Source organism: Oncorhynchus clarkii, chromosome 4 (genome assembly GCF_045791955.1).
Source record: "Oncorhynchus clarkii lewisi isolate Uvic-CL-2024 chromosome 4, UVic_Ocla_1.0, whole genome shotgun sequence".
Taxonomy (NCBI): domain Eukaryota; kingdom Metazoa; phylum Chordata; class Actinopteri; order Salmoniformes; family Salmonidae; genus Oncorhynchus; species Oncorhynchus clarkii.
In genome coordinates this window covers 67,883,629-67,902,430 of record NC_092150.1, presented here as the reverse complement: position 1 = coordinate 67,902,430, position 18,802 = coordinate 67,883,629, and the positions used below count along the sequence as shown (strand labels likewise).

The 18,802-nt window shown below is 40.9% G+C and overlaps 2 protein-coding genes across 5 annotated transcripts; one reads left to right on the top strand and one right to left on the bottom strand.

Moving 5' to 3' along the window:
- The first annotated feature begins 2,044 nt into the window (after window positions 1–2,044).
- Window positions 2,045–12,666, top strand: LOC139407166 (uncharacterized). 4 transcript variants are annotated; one of them, XM_071150679.1, is made up of 9 exons: window positions 2,045–2,098; window positions 7,308–7,433; window positions 9,690–9,730; window positions 9,840–9,858; window positions 9,965–10,390; window positions 10,659–10,790; window positions 11,096–11,328; window positions 11,486–11,623; window positions 12,256–12,666. In XM_071150679.1, the coding sequence occupies exons 5-9, from the start codon at window positions 10,014–10,016 to the stop codon at window positions 12,279–12,281; spliced, it is 906 nt and encodes a 301-aa protein (XP_071006780.1). In that variant the 5' UTR covers window positions 2,045–2,098; window positions 7,308–7,433; window positions 9,690–9,730; window positions 9,840–9,858; window positions 9,965–10,013; the 3' UTR covers window positions 12,282–12,666. The 4 variants fall into 4 exon arrangements, with proteins under 4 accessions (XP_071006780.1, XP_071006779.1, XP_071006778.1 ...); XM_071150678.1 differs by having other exon boundaries at window positions 2,059–2,098; window positions 12,024–12,666; XM_071150677.1 differs by lacking the exon at window positions 7,308–7,433 and having other exon boundaries at window positions 2,063–2,098.
- Window positions 12,667–13,020: 354 nt separating this feature from the next.
- On the bottom strand, window positions 13,021–18,786 carry LOC139407165 (solute carrier family 25 member 27). The gene is made up of 9 exons (XM_071150675.1): window positions 18,565–18,786; window positions 15,504–15,683; window positions 15,335–15,416; window positions 14,731–14,853; window positions 14,422–14,534; window positions 14,253–14,337; window positions 14,055–14,147; window positions 13,753–13,855; window positions 13,021–13,654 (listed from the first exon to the last, which is right to left on the bottom strand). The coding sequence occupies exons 1-9, from the start codon at window positions 18,650–18,652 to the stop codon at window positions 13,583–13,585; spliced, it is 939 nt and encodes a 312-aa protein (XP_071006776.1). The 5' UTR covers window positions 18,653–18,786; the 3' UTR covers window positions 13,021–13,582.
- Window positions 18,787–18,802: the final 16 nt, after the last annotated feature.

Below are 18,802 nucleotides of genomic sequence, written 5' to 3'. Positions count from 1 at the left end.
AGACCGTCCCCTCGCCCATACCCGGGCGCGAACCAGGAACCCTCTGCACACATCAACAACAGTCACCCACGAAGCATCGTTACCCATCGCTCCACAAAAGCCGCGGCCCTTGCAGAGCAAGGGGAACTACTACTTCAAGGTCTCAGAGCAAGTGACGTCACCGATTGAAATGCTATTTAGCACGAACACCGCTAACTAGCTAGCCATTTCACATCCGTTACACCTCACCCTAATAATTTGGTCTATTTTCACCTCTTTCGCCTACTGTTCTGACTTGGTGGTGCACATGTAGCCTATAACCTGTTTTAGAGAAATATAATCATTGAATATTGCAAGAGCTTTCATTGTCTGCTTATATGCCCCCTTTATTTATCCTACGGTTCTTACTTGGTGTACTGGGAGAACACTGTAAGAATGGCCCATATTCTGAATTTTGTCGCTGTACATTTCAAAAGTGCTAAACAAATAGTTCTGTTGACAACGTCCATCCTAGCTCGCTCATTATTGTCTTAATCGATATTACGGATTGCCTCTTATCCGCTTGTCGTCCCCTTATGCCATAGTTTGTACATCTCAATTGTCATTAGAAACCACATTTGTTTAAGCAAGTCAGCCATATCAGCTATGTTTTTTTTAAGGCAGTAAATGAGGCTGAATGAACTGTTTTTGCTGCCAGACAAGGCTCCGCTGATACCCAGGTGTAGTAGTGGTAAGATGTTGGGACTGCTGTAGGGACAGTTTTATGTAGGCCCTAACAGTTTGTGTGCACCGTTTGTCACCATTATAGTGTAATTAATGTATTGTTCAGTGTTGTGTAGTGGCTTTGCTGGCATGCATCCCACATTTTATTTTTTCCCCCACAAAGATTTAACCCACATTGTGTAGACCCATGGACATATTATACTGTGCAAGAGAACCAGGAGGATAGGCTGTTGTCCAAATCTCAGTCTTAGCTCATCTCTTCTATGAATCAAATCAAATCAAAGTTTATTTGTCACATGCGTTGAATACAACAGGTGTAGTAGACCTTACAGTGAAATGCTTACTTACCAATAGTGCAAAAAAGATATTAGGTGAACAATAGGCAAGTAAAGAAATAAAAACAACGGTGAAAAACAGTAGCGAAGCTACATACAGTAGCGAGGCTACATACAGACACTGGTTAGTCGGGCTGATTGAGGTAGTATGTACATGTAGATATAGTTAAAGTGACTATGCATATATGATGAACAGAGAGCAGCAGTAGTGTAAAAGAGAGGTTGGTGGGTGGCGGGACACAATGCAGATAGCCCGGTTAGCCAATGTGCGGGAGCACTGGTTGGTCGGGCCAATTGAGGTAGTATGTACATGAATATATAGTTAAAGTGACTATGCATATAAGATAAACAGAGAGTAGCAGCAGCAAAAGAGGGATTGGGGGGGGCACATAATGCAGATAATCAAATGGCTACCCGGAATACCTGTTCAAGAGTCTTATGGCTTGGGGGTAAAAACTGTTGAGAAGCCTTTTTGTCCTAGACTTGGCACTCCGGTACCGCTTGCCATGCGGTAGTAGAGAGAACAGTCTATGAATCAGGCTACAGGTAAATCCACTATAGTCCTTGTACTAGATCTCTTTGCGCTCTTTCGGCAACTTCTAAAGCACAAAGAGATCTGGGACCTTATTCTTCTCCATTTCTCACTAGTGTTAGTGCCATTATTTTTTATAGATAATCAGAATAGCCTGTGCACTATTGTAAACTGGGTGGTTCGACCTCTGAATGCTGATTGGCTGACATCCGTGGTATATCAGATCGTATACCACGGGTATGAAAAAACATTTATTTTCACTATTCTAATTACGTTGGCAACCAGTTTATAATAGCAATAAGGCACCTCGGGGGTTTGTGGTATGTGGCTAATATACCATGACTAAGGGCTGTATCCAGGCACTCTGCGTTGTGTATAGGCAAGGAGCAACTGTAAACGTGATGGTGACATCATGAGAAGTCAACCACTCAGTTGATATCATGCAAATACAGGAAGTTATTTAAGTGATGTGCGTGTCCATTTTGAAACACTTGGCAAGAGAAGAGAAGATGGCGTTATCTGAACCAAGGTACTTTATAGCTCTTTTAAACTAAATTATCCTTTATAATATTGTCTAGATTATGATAGTCCTGTAAAATAATACAGTAGACAGACACCACATTACAGGAAGTTAAGCTATTATACATATTGTGGTATAATACAGGAAGACATTGAGAGCTGCACACCGTTGAAAAAAAAGAAATAATCCAAAACTGAGGCAAAAAAAGAGATGGTTTATTGGGATATATTGAAGTTCAAAAGTTTATTGTGCAGAAAAAAGTTATTCAAAAAATGTACCATTTTTTTTTTGCGGCAAGCCATTATCAGTGTGAATGGTGGTAAACTACAGGAAATGAAAGCGATTGAAGACAATTACTAGCCTCTCTGCTATTTACTCACTTGTTATTAAAACAAGTTTAAACATGGGAAAATGTAAATCTGATTTTGGCCTCTGGCTATATAAAGCAGCTCAAACTCATTGGAAGACTAGGGAAATACTAGAAAGTCGACAGATTGGTAGGCAGACGCCTTGATTCATTTCCTTTTTAAGATGAGCGAGTAATACGTGTTAGGGGTAAATGGCAGAGAAGCTAAAGTATCCTCTTCAACCGCTTTCATTTCCTGTTCTTTACCACAAAAGATGTATGACAACTTATCATTCATTTACAGTGACTAGCTAGTGAAAGTCTACACACCATTGCACAGTCTTCACATTTTGCTGCCTTAAAATTGAATCTACAAAGGGATTACATTAGATTTTTTCCTACCAATCTATACAACCTACTGCATATTTTCAATGTGAAACAGAAATTATAGAAAATGTTCCAAATTAATAAAACATGAAGATGTATTGAGCAACTTTTAGGGCAACATAATAGCCATAGTTTTTGTGAAAATTGCTCATTAAGTAGGAATCATTGATGGACAGCAATATTCAAACCTTCTCTCTGATTTTCAAGCAGATTTGAATCCGGACTGAGACTGGACCATTCAGAAACACTCAACACCTCTTGGAAAGCCATTCTGGTGTGTCTTTGGAATTAAAATGTGTAATTCTCCCACCTAAAAATACACCTCTATCCCAGGGTTTTCACAAGGTTACGGAAGGTTTTCCTCTAACTTTTTTAATTGGCTTTTCTCCTTTCATATTTATTTTGATCCTGAACTTGCCAGTGACAAGCATACCCATAACATGATGCTGCCACCACAATACTTGAAAATACAGAGGATCAACAACATTGCATTCACTCCACATTAGTGGCCTATATGAGAAAGCGAAAAGAAGAAAGCCCCTGTTAAAAAAAATATATATTTTAATCGAGATTGGAATGATTTTAGTAGCCCATTTTAAATTGTTGAGCTAGGGTATGGCGACTACCATACCGTGCCATACCGTAAGTGAAACCCTCTGTATTTGCAAGTATTATGGTGGCAGCATCATGTTATGGGTAAGCTTGCCACCAGCAGGGACTGGGGAGTTTATCAGTGACTAGCCACCGTGCTTCTACATCTGCATTGCTTGCTGTTTGGGGTTTTAGGCTGGGTTTCTGTACAGCACTTTGTGACATCGGCTGATGTAAAAAGGGCTTTATAAATACATTTGAATCAGGATAAAACATTTATACGAAAGGAGCAGAAACCCACCTCCGTCTTTTGAAAACCTAACCCTGGGATACAGTTTTGTTTTTCAGCGGGACAATTACATACATTACTGTCCATTAATGATTCCTAACCAAATTTACTGAGTTTGAGCAAATTTGACCAAAACAATGGATATATGATGCCTTAAGAGTTGTAGAATCTTATTTAAGAAAATGCACAACTGTAAGGGCTGCCAACGGTGCTTTCCCCAAGTATCAAAGGAGAAGTTTTATTTTTTACATCCAAATCTCTATTTTTTATGTAAATGGAATGTTGTAGAATGGTCCAGACACCTTTCTTTGTGATTCACCATGTTAATGAGAAACTTACCCAAACTCCCCTTCTTTATCATCGTTGTATAGTATGGGTGCACTGGATAAACATGAACAACGGCTCCAAAAATAACCAAATATGTCCTTTTATAAACGGCAAATCTCTCAGTATGGTGATGCAGGTCTTTAGATGTTGTACACATGACATTGTGTTATCCCAAACTTTATACACAAAGTTATATTCCCTTTTGAGCGACTCAAGCCCGTTTTCCCTATCCAGCTGTTCCCTTTTCCGTGTAGTAACATGTAACTGCCAACATAAAGAAAACATATACAACATAAAGCGTTTTCATAGGGTGTTGGGTCACCACCAGCTGCCACAATAGCTTCAATGCGCCTTGGCATAGATTCTACAAGTGGGTTTTTCTATAAATAATGGGGCCAATGTGTGACATTGGGATCAACATTTCAAAATTGGTTTAAAACAAAACTAAAAAGGATGTTAATGCAGTTCCACATGTGTAGCTTTCTAAGAATAAAAAGGAATATATGCAAATTGACCCATAACTCCAGCTATACAACAACATAGGTCTAGGACTATACATCCCTTAAGAAGGGTTCATACAGATACTGGCAAGTCACATTCAAGGACTTTCAGGGACTTTTGCAAGCGCTTAATTGTAATTTTCAATGTTATACAATTGTATAATGTCTATAATTTTACATATAAGGCCTAATATAGAACCCCCCCCCCACCCCAAAAAAGCAGGCAAAAAGTGTACAAATAAATAAATAAAAGTAGACCGTTGTTTTTACGTAACAATATGTGAGAATAATGTGGACATTGCTTCTAACTCAATAGATTGGATTCATGCGTGGCACTTTTTCTGAAGCCTATGTGGCCGACGCAGGCACACATAATAAAACCATGCATAGTGGTAGAATTCATCTCACCATTTGAATCTCATCATCGCTGTTTTTATAATGATAAAGTGACCAAAAACCAGGTTCCTTTTTTAATGGAAGGATTTGTATGGAAAGCCAAATTGAATCCAACATTAGATGTAATAACCACACATGGTTTTAACACAGCAGAGTAGCACAACACCATTCAATTAAAGGGGTGGGAAACAAACAAAAGTGGCCATATCTCTCACAAAACCTGATCAAAAATGAAATCACAGATAATTATAAGGGAGCAGGTTAATTTATAAAATGCCTACAATAATTACAATAACTTTTCAACCACCAAGCAGAGGAAATGTCTGATTTTCAAGGTAGGCTTATTCCAGTATTTCTGAGCTGCAAATTCAAGTTCAAGGAGGCAACTTCAAGCCCCTTGTATTGTTTAAAATTGCAGGTCTAACATGGAAAACAAAATGCATTTGTACTGTTGTTTTATTGACAGATCATATTGTGAATAAGACCAATAGGCTATGTAACCTGTTGTCATTATTTCCAGAATAATTCATATGAATAGTGTTGAGTGTTGCTCAATAGTCTATTCTACACAATTGCGCAAAGTAGACTCGGAGCACAGTAGACTCGGTATCAAATCCGAGGCACAAAGACATATGAAAACATGAACTCATTACCTTGATGCTTTCTTTGTTAAATCTAACGAGGCCCTGCTGTAAATCAAACAGACAATAATAAATGATAAACATAAATTCTCTAGGGGTATTTGATTCTTACAGGGCCAGCATCCCGGAGTCGCTTCTTCACTGTTGACGTTGAGACTGGTGTTTTACGGGTACTATTTAATGAAGCTGCCAGTTGAGGACTTGTGAGGCGTTTGTTTCTCAAACTAGACACTCTAATGTACTTGTCCTCTTGCTCAGTTGTGCACCGGGTCCTCCCACTCCTCTTTCTATTCTGGTTCGAGAAAGTTTGCGCTGTTCTGTGAAGAGTTTAGTTTTTGTTTATTAATTCGACCATTTTAAAAAACAAGCACACATACAACTTAAAAGCCATACATGCACATGAATAAAATCATTGAGGATCACACACAATAAAGTCTGGGACTTATTTCCATTGTGGTCCTTTTGAGAGAGAGAGTAGAGTAGAGAGTAGTATATACAGTTGAAGTCGGAAATTTACATACACCTTAGCCAAATACATTTAAACTCAGTTTTTCACAATTCCGGACATTTAATCCTAGTAAGAATTCCCTGTCTTAGGTCAGTTAGGATCACCACTTTATTTTAAGAATGCGAAATGCCAGAATAATAGTAGAGAGAATTATTTATTTCAGCTTTTATTTATTTCATCACATTCACAGTGGGTCAGAAGTTTACATACACTCAACTTGGGTTAAACGTTTTGGGTAACCTTCCACAAGCGTCCCACAATAAGTTGGGTGAATTTTGGCCCATTCCTCCTGACAGAGCTGGTGTAACTACAGTGCCTTGCGAAAGTATTCGGCCCCCTTGAACTTTGCGACCTTTTGCCACATTTCAGGCTTCAAACATAAAGATATAAAACTGTATTTTTTTGTGAAGAATCAACAAGTGGGACACAATCATGAAGTGGAACGACATTTATTGGATATTTCTAACTTTTTTAACAAATCAAAAACTGAAAAATTGGGCGTGCAAAATTATTCAGCCCCCTTAAGTTAATACTTTGTAGCGCCACCTTTTGCTGCGATTACAGCTGTAAGTCGCTTGGGGTATGTCTCTATCAGTTTTGCACATCGAGAGACTGAAATGTTTTCCCATTCCTCCTTGCAAAACAGCTCGAGCTCAGTGAGGTTGGATGGAGAGCATTTGTGAACAGCAGTTTTCAGTTCTTTGTCTTGAGATTTTGCTTCAATATATCCACATAATAGTCCCTCCCGCAGCAAAGCACCCCCACAACATGATGCTGCCACCCCCGTGCTTCACGATTGGGATGGTGTTCTTCGGCTTGCAAGGCTCCCCCTTTTTCCTCCAAACATAAAGATGGTCATTATGGCCAAACAGTTCTATTTTTGTTTCATCAGACCAGAAGACATTTTTCCAAAAAGTACGATCTTTGTCCCCATGTGCAGTTGCAAACTGTAGTCTGGCTTTTTTATGGCGGTTTTGTATCAGTGGCTTCTTCCTTGCTGAGTGGCCTTTCAGGTTATGTCGATATAGGACTTGTTTAACTGTGGATATAGATACTTTTGTACCCGTTTCCTCCAGCATCTTCACAAGGTCCTTTGCTGTTGTTCTGGGATTGATTTGCATTTTCGCACCAAAGTACATTCATCTCTAGGAGACAGAACGCGTCTCCCTCCTAAGAGGTATAACGGCTGCGTGGTCCCATGGTGTTTATACTTGCATACTATTGTTTGTACAGATGAATGTGGAAATTGCTCCCAAGGATAAACCAGACTTGTGGAGGTCTACATTTGTTTTTCTGAGGTCTTGGCTGATTTCTTTTGATTTTCCCATGATGTCAAGCAAAGAGGCACTGAGTTTGAAGGTAGGCCTTGAAATACATCCACAGGTACACCTCCAATTGACTCAAATGATGTCAATTAGCCTATCAGAAGCTTCTAAAGCCATGACATCATTTTCAGGAAGTTTCCAAGCTGTTTAAAAGGCACAGTCAACTTAGTGTATGTAAACTTCTGACCCACTGCAATTGTGATACAGTGAATTAGAAGTTAAATAATCTGTCTGTAAACAATTGTTGGAAAAATGACTTGTGTCATGCACAAAGTAGATGTCCTAACCGACTTGCCAAAACTATAGTTTGTTAACAAGAAATTTGTGGAGTGGTTGAAAAACAAGTTTTAATGACTCCAACCTAAGTGTATGTAAACTTCCGACTTCAATTGTACATACTATTTTGAAAATGTTATTTGACCTAAAAAGTGTGGGGCTCAAAACAGGTGGGGCTCTGCCCTACCTGCCCTGAATGACTGGTCGCCACTGAACAGCTTGCACTTCCATAAATGCAAGGACAGAAAAGTAATGTTTTATGTCACACGATTTGGGACAAATCTGTCAAGACACCAACCATGAGGAATTGTATTGAATATAGCTATGATCCCATTATATCTTAATGTAAATACATTACATATACAGTGCCTTGCGAAAGTATTCGGCCCCCTTGAAATTTGCGAACTTTTGCCACATTTCAGGCTTCAAACATAAAGATATAAAACTGTATTTTTTTGTGAAGAATCAACAACAAGTGGGACACAATCATGAAGTGGAACGACATTTATTGGATATTTTTTTAACAAATCAAAAACTGAAAAATTGGGCGTGCAAAATTATTCAGCCCCTTTACTTTCAGTGCAGCAAACTCTCTCCAGAAGTTCAGTGAGGATCTCTGAATGATCCAATGTTGACCTAAATGACTAATGATGATAAATACAATCCACCTGTGTGTAATCAAGTCTCCGTATAAATGCACCTGCACTGTGATAGTCTCAGAGGTCTGTTAAAAGCGCAGAGAGCATCATGAAGAACAAGGCAGGTCCGAGATACTGTTGTGAAGAAGTTTAAAGCCGGATTTGGATACAAAAAGATTTCCCAAGCTTTAAACATCCCAAGGAGCACTGTGTAAGCGATAATATTGAAATGGAAGGAGTATTAGACCACTGCAAATCTACCAAGACCTGGCCGTCCCTCTAAACTTTCAGCTCATACAAGGAGAAGACTGATCAGAGATGCAGCCAAGAGGCCCATGATCACTCTGGATGAACTGCAGAGATCTACAGCTGAGGTGGGAGACTCTGTCCATAGGACAACAATCAGTCATATATTGCACAAATCTGGCCTTTATGGAAGAGTGGCAAGAAGAAAGCCATTTCTTAAAGATATCCATAAAAAGTGTTGTTTAAAGTTTGCCACAAGCCACCTGGGAGACACACCAAACATGTGGAAGAAGGTGCTCTGGTCAGATGAAACCAAAATTGAACTTTTTGGCAACAATGCAAAACGTTATGTTTGGCGTAAAAGCAACACAGCTGAACACACCATCCCCACTGTCAAACGTGGTGGCAGCATCATGGTTTGGGCCTGCTTTTCTTCAGCAGGGACAGGGAAGATGGTTAAAATTGATGGGAAGATGGATGGAGCCAAATACAGGACCATTCTGGAAGAAAACCTGATGGAGTCTGCAAAAGACCTGAGACTGGGACGGAGATTTGTCTTCCAACAAGACAATGATCCAAAACATAAAGCAAAATCTACAATGGAATGGTTCAAATGGAATGGTTCACATATCCAGGTGTTAGAATGTCAAAGTCCAGACCTGAATCCAATCGAGAATCGTGGAAAGAACTGAAAACTGCTGTTCACAAATGCTCTCCATCCAACCTCACTGAGCTCGAGCTGTTTTGCAAGGAGGAATGGGAAAAAATTTCAGTCTCTCGATGTGCAAAACTGATAGAGACATACCCCAAGCGACTTACAGCTGTAATCGCAGCAAAAGGTGGCGCTACAAAGTATTAACTTAAGGGGGCTGAATAATTTTGCACGCCCAATTTTTCAGTTTTTGATTTGTTAAAAAAGTTTGAAATATCCAATAAATGTCGTTCCACTTCATGATTGTGTCCCACTTGTTGTTGATTCTTCACAAAAAAAAAGTTTTATATCTTTATGTTTGAAGCCTGAAATGTGGCAAAAGGTCGCACAGTTCAAGGGGGCCGAATACTTTCGCAAGGCACTGTATATATATATATATATTTAATACATTTTAGAATGTTTTGTGTTTCACCTACAGACCTGGCCTTAAGACTATATATAGCTACTATGTCAAACTGGGTAAGTGAAAATAGAACAACATGTCAAAAATCTCGTATAGATTTGATAACGGTTTCATTATTTGGTATAACACTAATTTACCTTCTCATTTTCTTATTTGTGGATGCAGCTCGGAACATCCCTCGAGGGTAAGGGTCTGGTGAAAAGAAAAGAAACTACACTACAATGTTGCCACACAACAAATGTGTTTTTGTTTGGCGACAACTTCATTTATTTGCCTGAATGTCTTTCCAGGTCTCACCAAGACTCGGAGAAGCTAATCAGAGGAGAGGAGAGCCCTTACATGTTGCCAGGAGGAACATTTGTTGGACTCCTTTTCCAAAACACCTGTGTTCTGAGCAGTCTATTGGCCGGAATACATATAACAGCAACAAGATTTAGCAAAATCAAAGATTATTTTATGACAGACAACACAGTCGGTGCAGTCATAACCTTTCTCGATAACAAAATGTATAATGAGGCAATGGGTCTTTGGCTTATTAACTTAGATTTGCGTGTTGGAAGAAAACGATACTTTTCCCAAAACGAATGTCTAGATTGTAGTGGCTATGTCGAAGACTTCCTACCAAATTTCGATGACCTGACAATTGTCAAATATGAAGACGACAACAACGATCACGATATGAGCCCCTCAGCTTGCATTTACAATGGAACACTGAGGTAATAAGTCATCATTGACTACCTTTTCTATTTCATTGTTATAAACAAGCAGGTTCTATTTAATTATTCATTCTCTACTTTATCGGATTACATTTATTTTACAGTTCTAAGAAATCAGTATACTTTATAGGTGTGTGCAAATACCATATGAAATATAAACATGAAAGACACATTTTGTTAAGAGGCCAATGGCATTTTGATTTTTGAAACTGTTATTTGATTTTCTCTGTCCATCCTGTCGTGTTTCTCTTTCTGTGTATTGTGAAAGCAATTTTAAGATATATGGTCACGTTTACATCCTGGACACCGTAATTGACCCTAAACTCATCCTGGTGAATATGCTTGGCCGAATGGGAAACGGATGTATTCCTCCTCATGTCATCACGGATGATTTTTCAAGGTACTGTTAGGTTGAACTGCATAATGCTTTTAAGGTTTAACTTGTAGGCTATGTTTGGTGTCACTACCAGTATGGTGCATTTAGAACGCAGAAAATTAGGAGATTAAAGGCTGTGATCCAATACTGAGGTTAAATATTTGGAAGTGGATATTTGACCGGTTTAGGAATGAGAGTTAGGTTAAGGTTAGTTTCAGTGAGGTTAGGGAAATGCATAAAAGTTAACATTGGGCATAACCCAATGCCAACCCAAATACAGCTTCTGTTTTGTCTTATGTCCATTCTGATTGAATTTCTACTCCTAACAGGAAGTACGAGCTTCAGTTCCTTTTGCTGGGTTTGATCACAGCAGAGATCAAACACATGGTGCTGTGTGTTAAACAAGAAGGAGGGCGATGGATGCTGTACGATAACTCAGGAACGCCCCAATTCCAGGACTTCAACATGGAGATAGAAAGGAAGAAATACGTTGTTTACCTCGCTGCCTATGTGAATTTGAACAGTGCATATCCAGAGAAACAAGTGCAAGAATCAGAGCAAGGTGAGGTATAACCAAGAACTGAAAACAGTTCTATGTTGTCACTGGAATCTTCAGTTATGAAGTCATCCTATATTGTCTTAAGTGAATCAATTCCTAACTGAAATTTCAATTTGGCAAATGCCCCTAAACAATAATATGCTACTCCATTCTTTTACAGTAAATGACCTCCTCCTGCCAGTGGTTGTACCAGTCAACAACCGCCGATCAACATTCCCATTCAGATTGCCGGTGGAAGAAACAACCATCTCCACCCTGCCGACCTGTCAGCAGCAACGAGAGGATGCTTCCCCCCAAGGTCTGTTCCTAACTATAGTGTTACTGCAGTTTTTTTGCTTTCCACTGTCATCATAGGCTTGTTTTAAGGGGGATTTGGCATTAGACTGAAATATTTCATACAAATGTGTTTAACACATGGGTCGGTGACAGTAAGAGCCATCGCAAAAAAAATGAGTGTTAGGAGGGAAGAAATTGATAAGCCCTTGCCAAGCACAATTAGGATACTAGCTGAGATTCAGCATCACGGACAGCAATAGATTAAATCATCACGACATTTGACATTCAAAACCACAGGGCATTTTTATCACTCTTAGGCTTTTGTTTCATTGTAGACTAGGCTGCAGGGATGGTAACACAGCTAACTTACACACAAACATGTAGCCTGTACGAGATGTAAACATACCACTTTCCCGCCACAGGTGAATCAACTGTTAATGTGTGGTAGGATCAGAGACCCTTTCCTTTGTACAACTTGACTGCATTCCTACCAAGTTATGTTTTTCTTTTTTTTTTATGAAATCATTTTTCATGTAGTTTACTACTGCTTATGAGTGAAAAATTATGGAAGACCGACCCCTGATTTAACAAAATATGTGTTGACATAAATTACTTGTAAATGTCTGTTTTATCTTTCTGTCTCTCCCGTGGAAGTGGAAAACGCAGAGGAACGTGGCTGAGGGCACCCTGGCCTGAATACACCCAGACATTCATTGCCTGAGCCCACTTGGTTGTGCTGCTGATCCCAGTCCTATGGAACCCCTGCTGACCAAGTCCACCTGGTTGAGCTGCCTCCACTGGACCAACCGGCCTCCTTTAGCCACTACACCAACAAATGTTTATTTCTTTACTTACCGTGTCTTTGTTAAAAGCTATTGGAAATCTCTATCCGGTACAGCCAGAAGAGGACTGGCAACCCCTCTCAGCCTGGTTCCTCTCTAGGTTTCTTCCTTTTAGGGAGTTTTTCCTAGCCACTGTGCTCTTGCTTATGCTTTGCTGTTTGGGGTCTGACAATTGCAGATGTAAAAACTGCTTTATAAATAAATTTGATTGATCGATCAACAACAGGGATACTTTCTCCTTAATTTTACACACGAGGCACATCCAGGTTCACTAAGTACAATACGTAAGTAGGAGATCTGTAAGACATCCGATCGCAACTTAATATAATTCCAGACCTAACCTAAACATTGCATCTATCAAAATTCCAAAATAACTTTCATGAACATTATCAGACTTGTATAAAGACTAAAAAGTCATAGACCATTGGGATAAATTACATTGAAGAAATATTCACTGAATAAATAACCGATGAAGAGTTTGTCATCACACAGGATAGTCCTATAAAAGGAAAAAGGTCAAAGCTACTAGTTATTTACTGGTAGTGAACATAAGAAAGCTCTGTAAATGTCTTGAATTGGTCATTGTCATAGTATTTAATTCACTTACGGTCAGCAGTGGCCACAGTTAAAACCTTGTGTTTGATATATATATAAATGTGTCTTTATGCTTCTCACCCTACGCAAAGAAGCAAATAGCTTTTATAATGTTAGTGTTCAGAAAGTTAATGACATGAAACATGTTAAGAGTTTGTTATAACATTTAACCAGTAGAACCAGTAATCACACCTGAGACATTGGTTGAACACTTTGTATCATAGTAAGTCAACTGGCTGGTCTCTGTGACAAATGACAACGTAGCTAACAAGCATCACTACCATGGCACAGTTTTGCATGTTGTGTACATGGCACTGTAGCAACAAGTAGATTTATGAATGTGATCAGTCCATTACATTTGAGTCATTTAGCAGATGCTCTTATCCATATCGATTTACAGGAGTAATTAGGGTTAGGTGTCTTGGTCAAGGGCACACCGACACATTTTTCATCTTGTCGGCTCAGGGATTCGAACCAGCGACCTTTCAGTTACAGGCCCAACACTCTTAACCACTAGGCAACCTGTCTGACGGACAGTCCAGGTTTCAGAACGAGCTGATGCCCATTGTCTTTCGTATTTGTTCGAATGAGAGCCAAAACGTCATGGACCAGGGAGCCTGCAGTACCAAAGAGACAACAAGGGCAGTGTGAATGTATTATACATTGTCACGGTCAAAGGTTAAAAGCATTATAATATGAGACAGAGTAAATGTACCATTCTCATCCAAGTAGGGAGAAAGCCTTTGTACAGGGATATGAACCCTTCCCCCTTGACAGATTGGATCAGGCAGTCAATGGAAGACTTATACAATATGCCCCTGTGGAAAAATGTATGTAGCCTATTAGGTACTTTTGTTTATTGGTCTGTCAGCATTATAAAACCTGTAATGTTAAGGCTTTATCTGTTGCATTTTGGATGTTCACCTGTTGCTAGAATAAGCTGTAAATGACATCCTAAGCATATGGTACAGCATCACTATCAAGGAATGATTACTGTTCTCTGATTGGCTCACCAACCTGCCATTTGGACCTCTGGGCTGGTTCATTATTCTGGTTTTGATGACATCTGCTGGTGTTCCCATGGTAGCAGCAACCAGACCAGAACATGTGCTGGAGGGAGAAAAAGGATTTCAGAACTTGAATTTGAAAATATATTCTCTGAAGTAGTTAGATATACATTTTGAGTTATCATTAAATCTCTGTGTTATACTTTACCTTGCTAACCCATGGCAAAGGCTGGTGTCTTGTAGCGAGGTATTTCTCAGTAGAAAGTGCTTGACAGTATCATATGTTGTGAGATCTAATTAAATTTGAGAATAATTAAATCCCTATACACATTACAGACAGTACATTTTCACGTGTGCCTGTATTCACTCAACTATACCTCCTAGATTGACCAGAGCAGCCCTCTGTACGTTGGGGACCCACCCTGCCCACAGCGCCCGGATCCCCCCCTCAGAGACAATCTTCAGGAAAGCATGGTACACTCCATGAACCCTGTCTCAAAAGAAGCCAGATGAGTCCACTTTTTTGGGGGGAGGGAAATTTCTCTCTCACGTGATACTGTATCTAATGGGTGATTATTATCTTATAACTAAATTACATACGAGTTAAAATAGGAAGTACAAACCGAGATGCAGTTTAGGTTGAAGGATGGCTAAAGACTGAAAACGAGTTAAACACACTCTCTCACCGGGGTGGTTTGCCCTCCAGCCTCCGTCTCCCCTCCATCTGCATCTGCACCTTGACCAGGTCGGTGGGGCTGGCCATGAACTGACCCACAGCTCCAGCCAGCATGCCCCCGATCGCTGCTTTCCTGTTGGGGAAAAGAGTGATCACAGTGGCCTAGCTGGGTTGACACTGGCAGAGAGGCCCAAATAAAATTGTATTTGTCAAATGCTTCGTAAACCACAGGTGTACATATACATAGTCCTACAGGTCCTATATAAATAGTGAAGAGGAATAACTACACAGTGAATAACAATAACGAATAAAAGTAACATGGCTATGTACAGGGAGAACCAGTACCGAGTCAATGTGCAGGGGTACCAGGTGATTGAGGTAGCTAAGTACATATAGGTAGGGGTCTGAGCCTAGTTCAGTCTGCTCCTCATAAATGCAGTGGCTTGGGACTACCATGAATGCATACACTAAGCTAAGCATGGAGACATCCAGAGCAATAGACATCCAGTCTTTGTTCTGTTGAGAAGGGGGAAATGCAATGCTTTAAATGAACTGTGGTTATAGTTTAGTATTGAGGAGTAGAGGTCAGCTCCACCACTGTGCTTTTCTCTCACCAGAGGGGGAAGCGATCATCTTCAGACCTGCCAAGGACATCTCGGAGCTGCTCATAGGCCACCATCCGCACTCCTGAGTACACTAGCAAAAGTACAGCAGGGGTTTATGCAGGGAAGATGTGGGTAACTAGCCCTGTGAGATCAGTGAGATCAGTCTGGTGTAGGCTACCTATATGTCTGTACACAGCTGGTGTGGCCCCCTGCCACAGTTTAAGGGGACCCTCCTCACGTACAATCCCCAGGGCAGTGCCCAGCATCCCTCTGTAGGCCGTCTGAGAGCCGTGCTGTCTGAGGGCCACTTCACCCTGGATCTGAAGCCTGGTCTTGGTCAGGTCCAGGGGGAATGTCACTGGAACCGATATTGAGACAACTTTGAGTTGATCACAGTGACACTGTTCTGTGTAATGTAAAACATTCAGCAAAATATATTGCAATCTACTGTAGAGAGAGCATGCAGAGTTCTGTCATACTATCCAGGTCTATGCCCAAACAGTTCAAGCTTCTACTTTTAAAGATCCATCTCTCCAGAAATAAGTCATTCACTGTTGCCGCTTGTTATAGACCCCCCTCAGCTCCCAGCTGTGCCCTGGACACCATATGTGAATTAATCTATCGTCAGAGTTCGTACTGCTAGGTGACCTAAATTAGGATATGCTTAACACCCTGGTCATCCTACAATCTAAGCTAGATGCCCTCAATCTCACACAAATTATCAAGGAACCTACCAGGTACAACCCCAAATTCGTAAACATGGGCACCCTCATAGATATCATGGTGACCAACTTGCCCTCTAAATACACCTCTGCTGTTTTCAACCAGGATCTCAGCGATCACTGCCTCATTGCCTGTGTCCATCATGTGTCCGCGGTCAAACGACCACCCCTCATCACTGTCAAATGATCCCTAAAACACTTTTGTGAGCAGGCCTTTCTAATCGACCTGGCCCGGGTATCCTGGAAGGATATTGACCTCATCAAGTCAGTAGAGGATGCCTGGTTGTTCTTTAAAAGTGCTTTCCTCACCATCTTAAATAAGCATGGCCCTTTCAAAAAATGTAGAACTAAGAACAGATATAGCCCTTGGTTCACTCCAGACTTGACTGCCCTTGACCAGCACAAAAACACCCTGTGGCGTACTGCACTAGCTTCGAATAGTCCCCGTGATATGCAACTTTTCAGGGAAGTCAGGAACCAATATACTCAGTCAGTTAGGAAAGCAAAGGCTAGCTTTTTCAAACAGAAATTTGCATCCTGCAGCACTAATTCCAATAAGTTTTGGGACACTGAAAAGTCCATGGAGAATAAGAGTACCTCCTCCCAGCTGCCCACTGCACTGAGACTAGGAAACACTGTCACCACTGATAAATAATAATTGAGAATTTCAATAAGCATTTCTTTCCAGCTGGCTACCCCAACCCTGGCCAACAGCTCTGCACCCCTGCAGCAACTGGCCCAAGCCCCCCCCCACCACACACTTCTCCACCCAAATCCAGACAGCTGATGTTCTGAAAGAGCTGCAAAATCTGGATCCCTATAAATCAGCTGGGCTAGACAATCTGGATCCTCTCTTCCTAAAATTATCCGCCGCCATTGTTGCAACCCCTATTACTAGTCTGTTCAACCTCTCTTTCGTATCGTCTGAGAAAGCGGCCGCGGTCATCCCCCTCTTCAAGGAGGGGGACACTCTAGACCCAAACTGTTACAGACCTATATCCATCCTGCCCTGCTTTTCTAAAGTCTTCGAAAGTCAAGTGAACAAACAGATCACCGACCATTTAGAATCCCACCGTACCTTCTCCGCTATGCAATCTGCTTTCCGAGGTGGTCACGGGTGCACCTCAGCCACGCTCAAGGTCCTAAATGATATCATAACCGCCATCATTAAAAGACAGTACTGTGCAGCCGTCTTCAATGACCTGGCCAAGGCTTTCGACTCTGTCATTCACCGTATTCTTATTGGCAGACTCAACAGTCTTGGTTTCTTAAATGATTGCCTCGCCTGGTTCACTAACTACTTCTCTGATGGAGTTCAGTGTGTCAAATCGGAGGGCCTGTTGTCCAGACCTCTGCCAGTCTCTATGGGGGTGCCACAGGGTTCAATTCTCGGGCCGACTCTTTTCTCTGTGTATATCAATGATGTCGCTCTTGCTGCGGGTGATACACAGACAACACCATTCTGTAAACAGCTGGCCCTTCTTTGGACACTGTGTTAACAAACCTCCAAACGAGCTTCAAAGCCATACAACACTCCTTCCGTGGCCTCCAACTGCTCTTAAATGCTAGTAAAACGAATGTCATGCTCTTCAACCGATCGCTGCCCACACCCCCGACTAGCATCACTACTCTGGACAGTTCTGACTTAGAATATGTGGACAACTACAAATACCTAGGTGTCTGGCTAGACTGTAAACTCTCCTTCCAGACTCACATTAAGCATCTCCAATCCAAAGTTAAATCTAGAATCGGCTTCCTATTTTGCAACAAAGCCTCCTTCACTCATGCTGCCAAACATACCCTCGTAAAGCTGACTATCCTACCGATCCTTAACTTTGGCGATGTGATTTACAAAATAGCTTCCAACACTCTACTCAGCAAATTGGATGCAGTCTATCACAGTGCCATCTGTTTTGTCACCAAAGCCCCATATACTACCACCACTGCGACCTGTATGCTTTCGTTGGCTGGTCCTCGCTACATATTTGTTGCCAAACCCACTGGCTCCAGGGCATCTATTATTTATTTGCTGGTAAAGCTCTGCCTTATTTCAGCTCACTGGTCCCCATAGCAACATCCACCCGTAGCACACGCTCCAGCAGGTATATTTCACTGGTCATCCCCAAAGCCAACACCTCCTTTGGCCGCTTTTCCTTCCAGTTCTCTGCTGCCAATGACTGGAACGTATTGCAAAAATCACTGAAGTTGGAGACTTATATCTCCCTTACTAACTTTAAGCGTCAGCTGTCAGAGCAGCTTACCTATCGCTGCAGCTGTACACAGCCCATCTGTAAATAACTCATCCATCCATCCAACCAACTACCTATTTGTTTTGGTTTTTCTGCTCTTTTGCACATCCTCATCTGCACATATATCACTCCAGTGTAAATTTCTAAATTGTAATCACTTAAATAAATCATTCTAAATAAATTGTAGAATTGACATTGAATTAATTCGACAATGACCAGTACCCTAAAAGAAGCTGGAAAAAATATTGGACAGCACGTATTGGCCTACCCATTTCAGCAACAGTAGCTGCACATGCTGACAAGATGAACTTTGAAACCCGAGGCCACTGGGGGACCCCTGACTTCTCTTCTTCCATTTTGAAATCCTTATGCAAGTCAGCCTAGCAGTTCGCGATTACTTTGCTACTCCGTTTGAAAGTAGCTCCCTAGACATTATTAAAAAAAGACAAGCAATGATCATTAGAGTTATTCTTATTTATACCGAACGCTGTGCACCGTTTAAACAA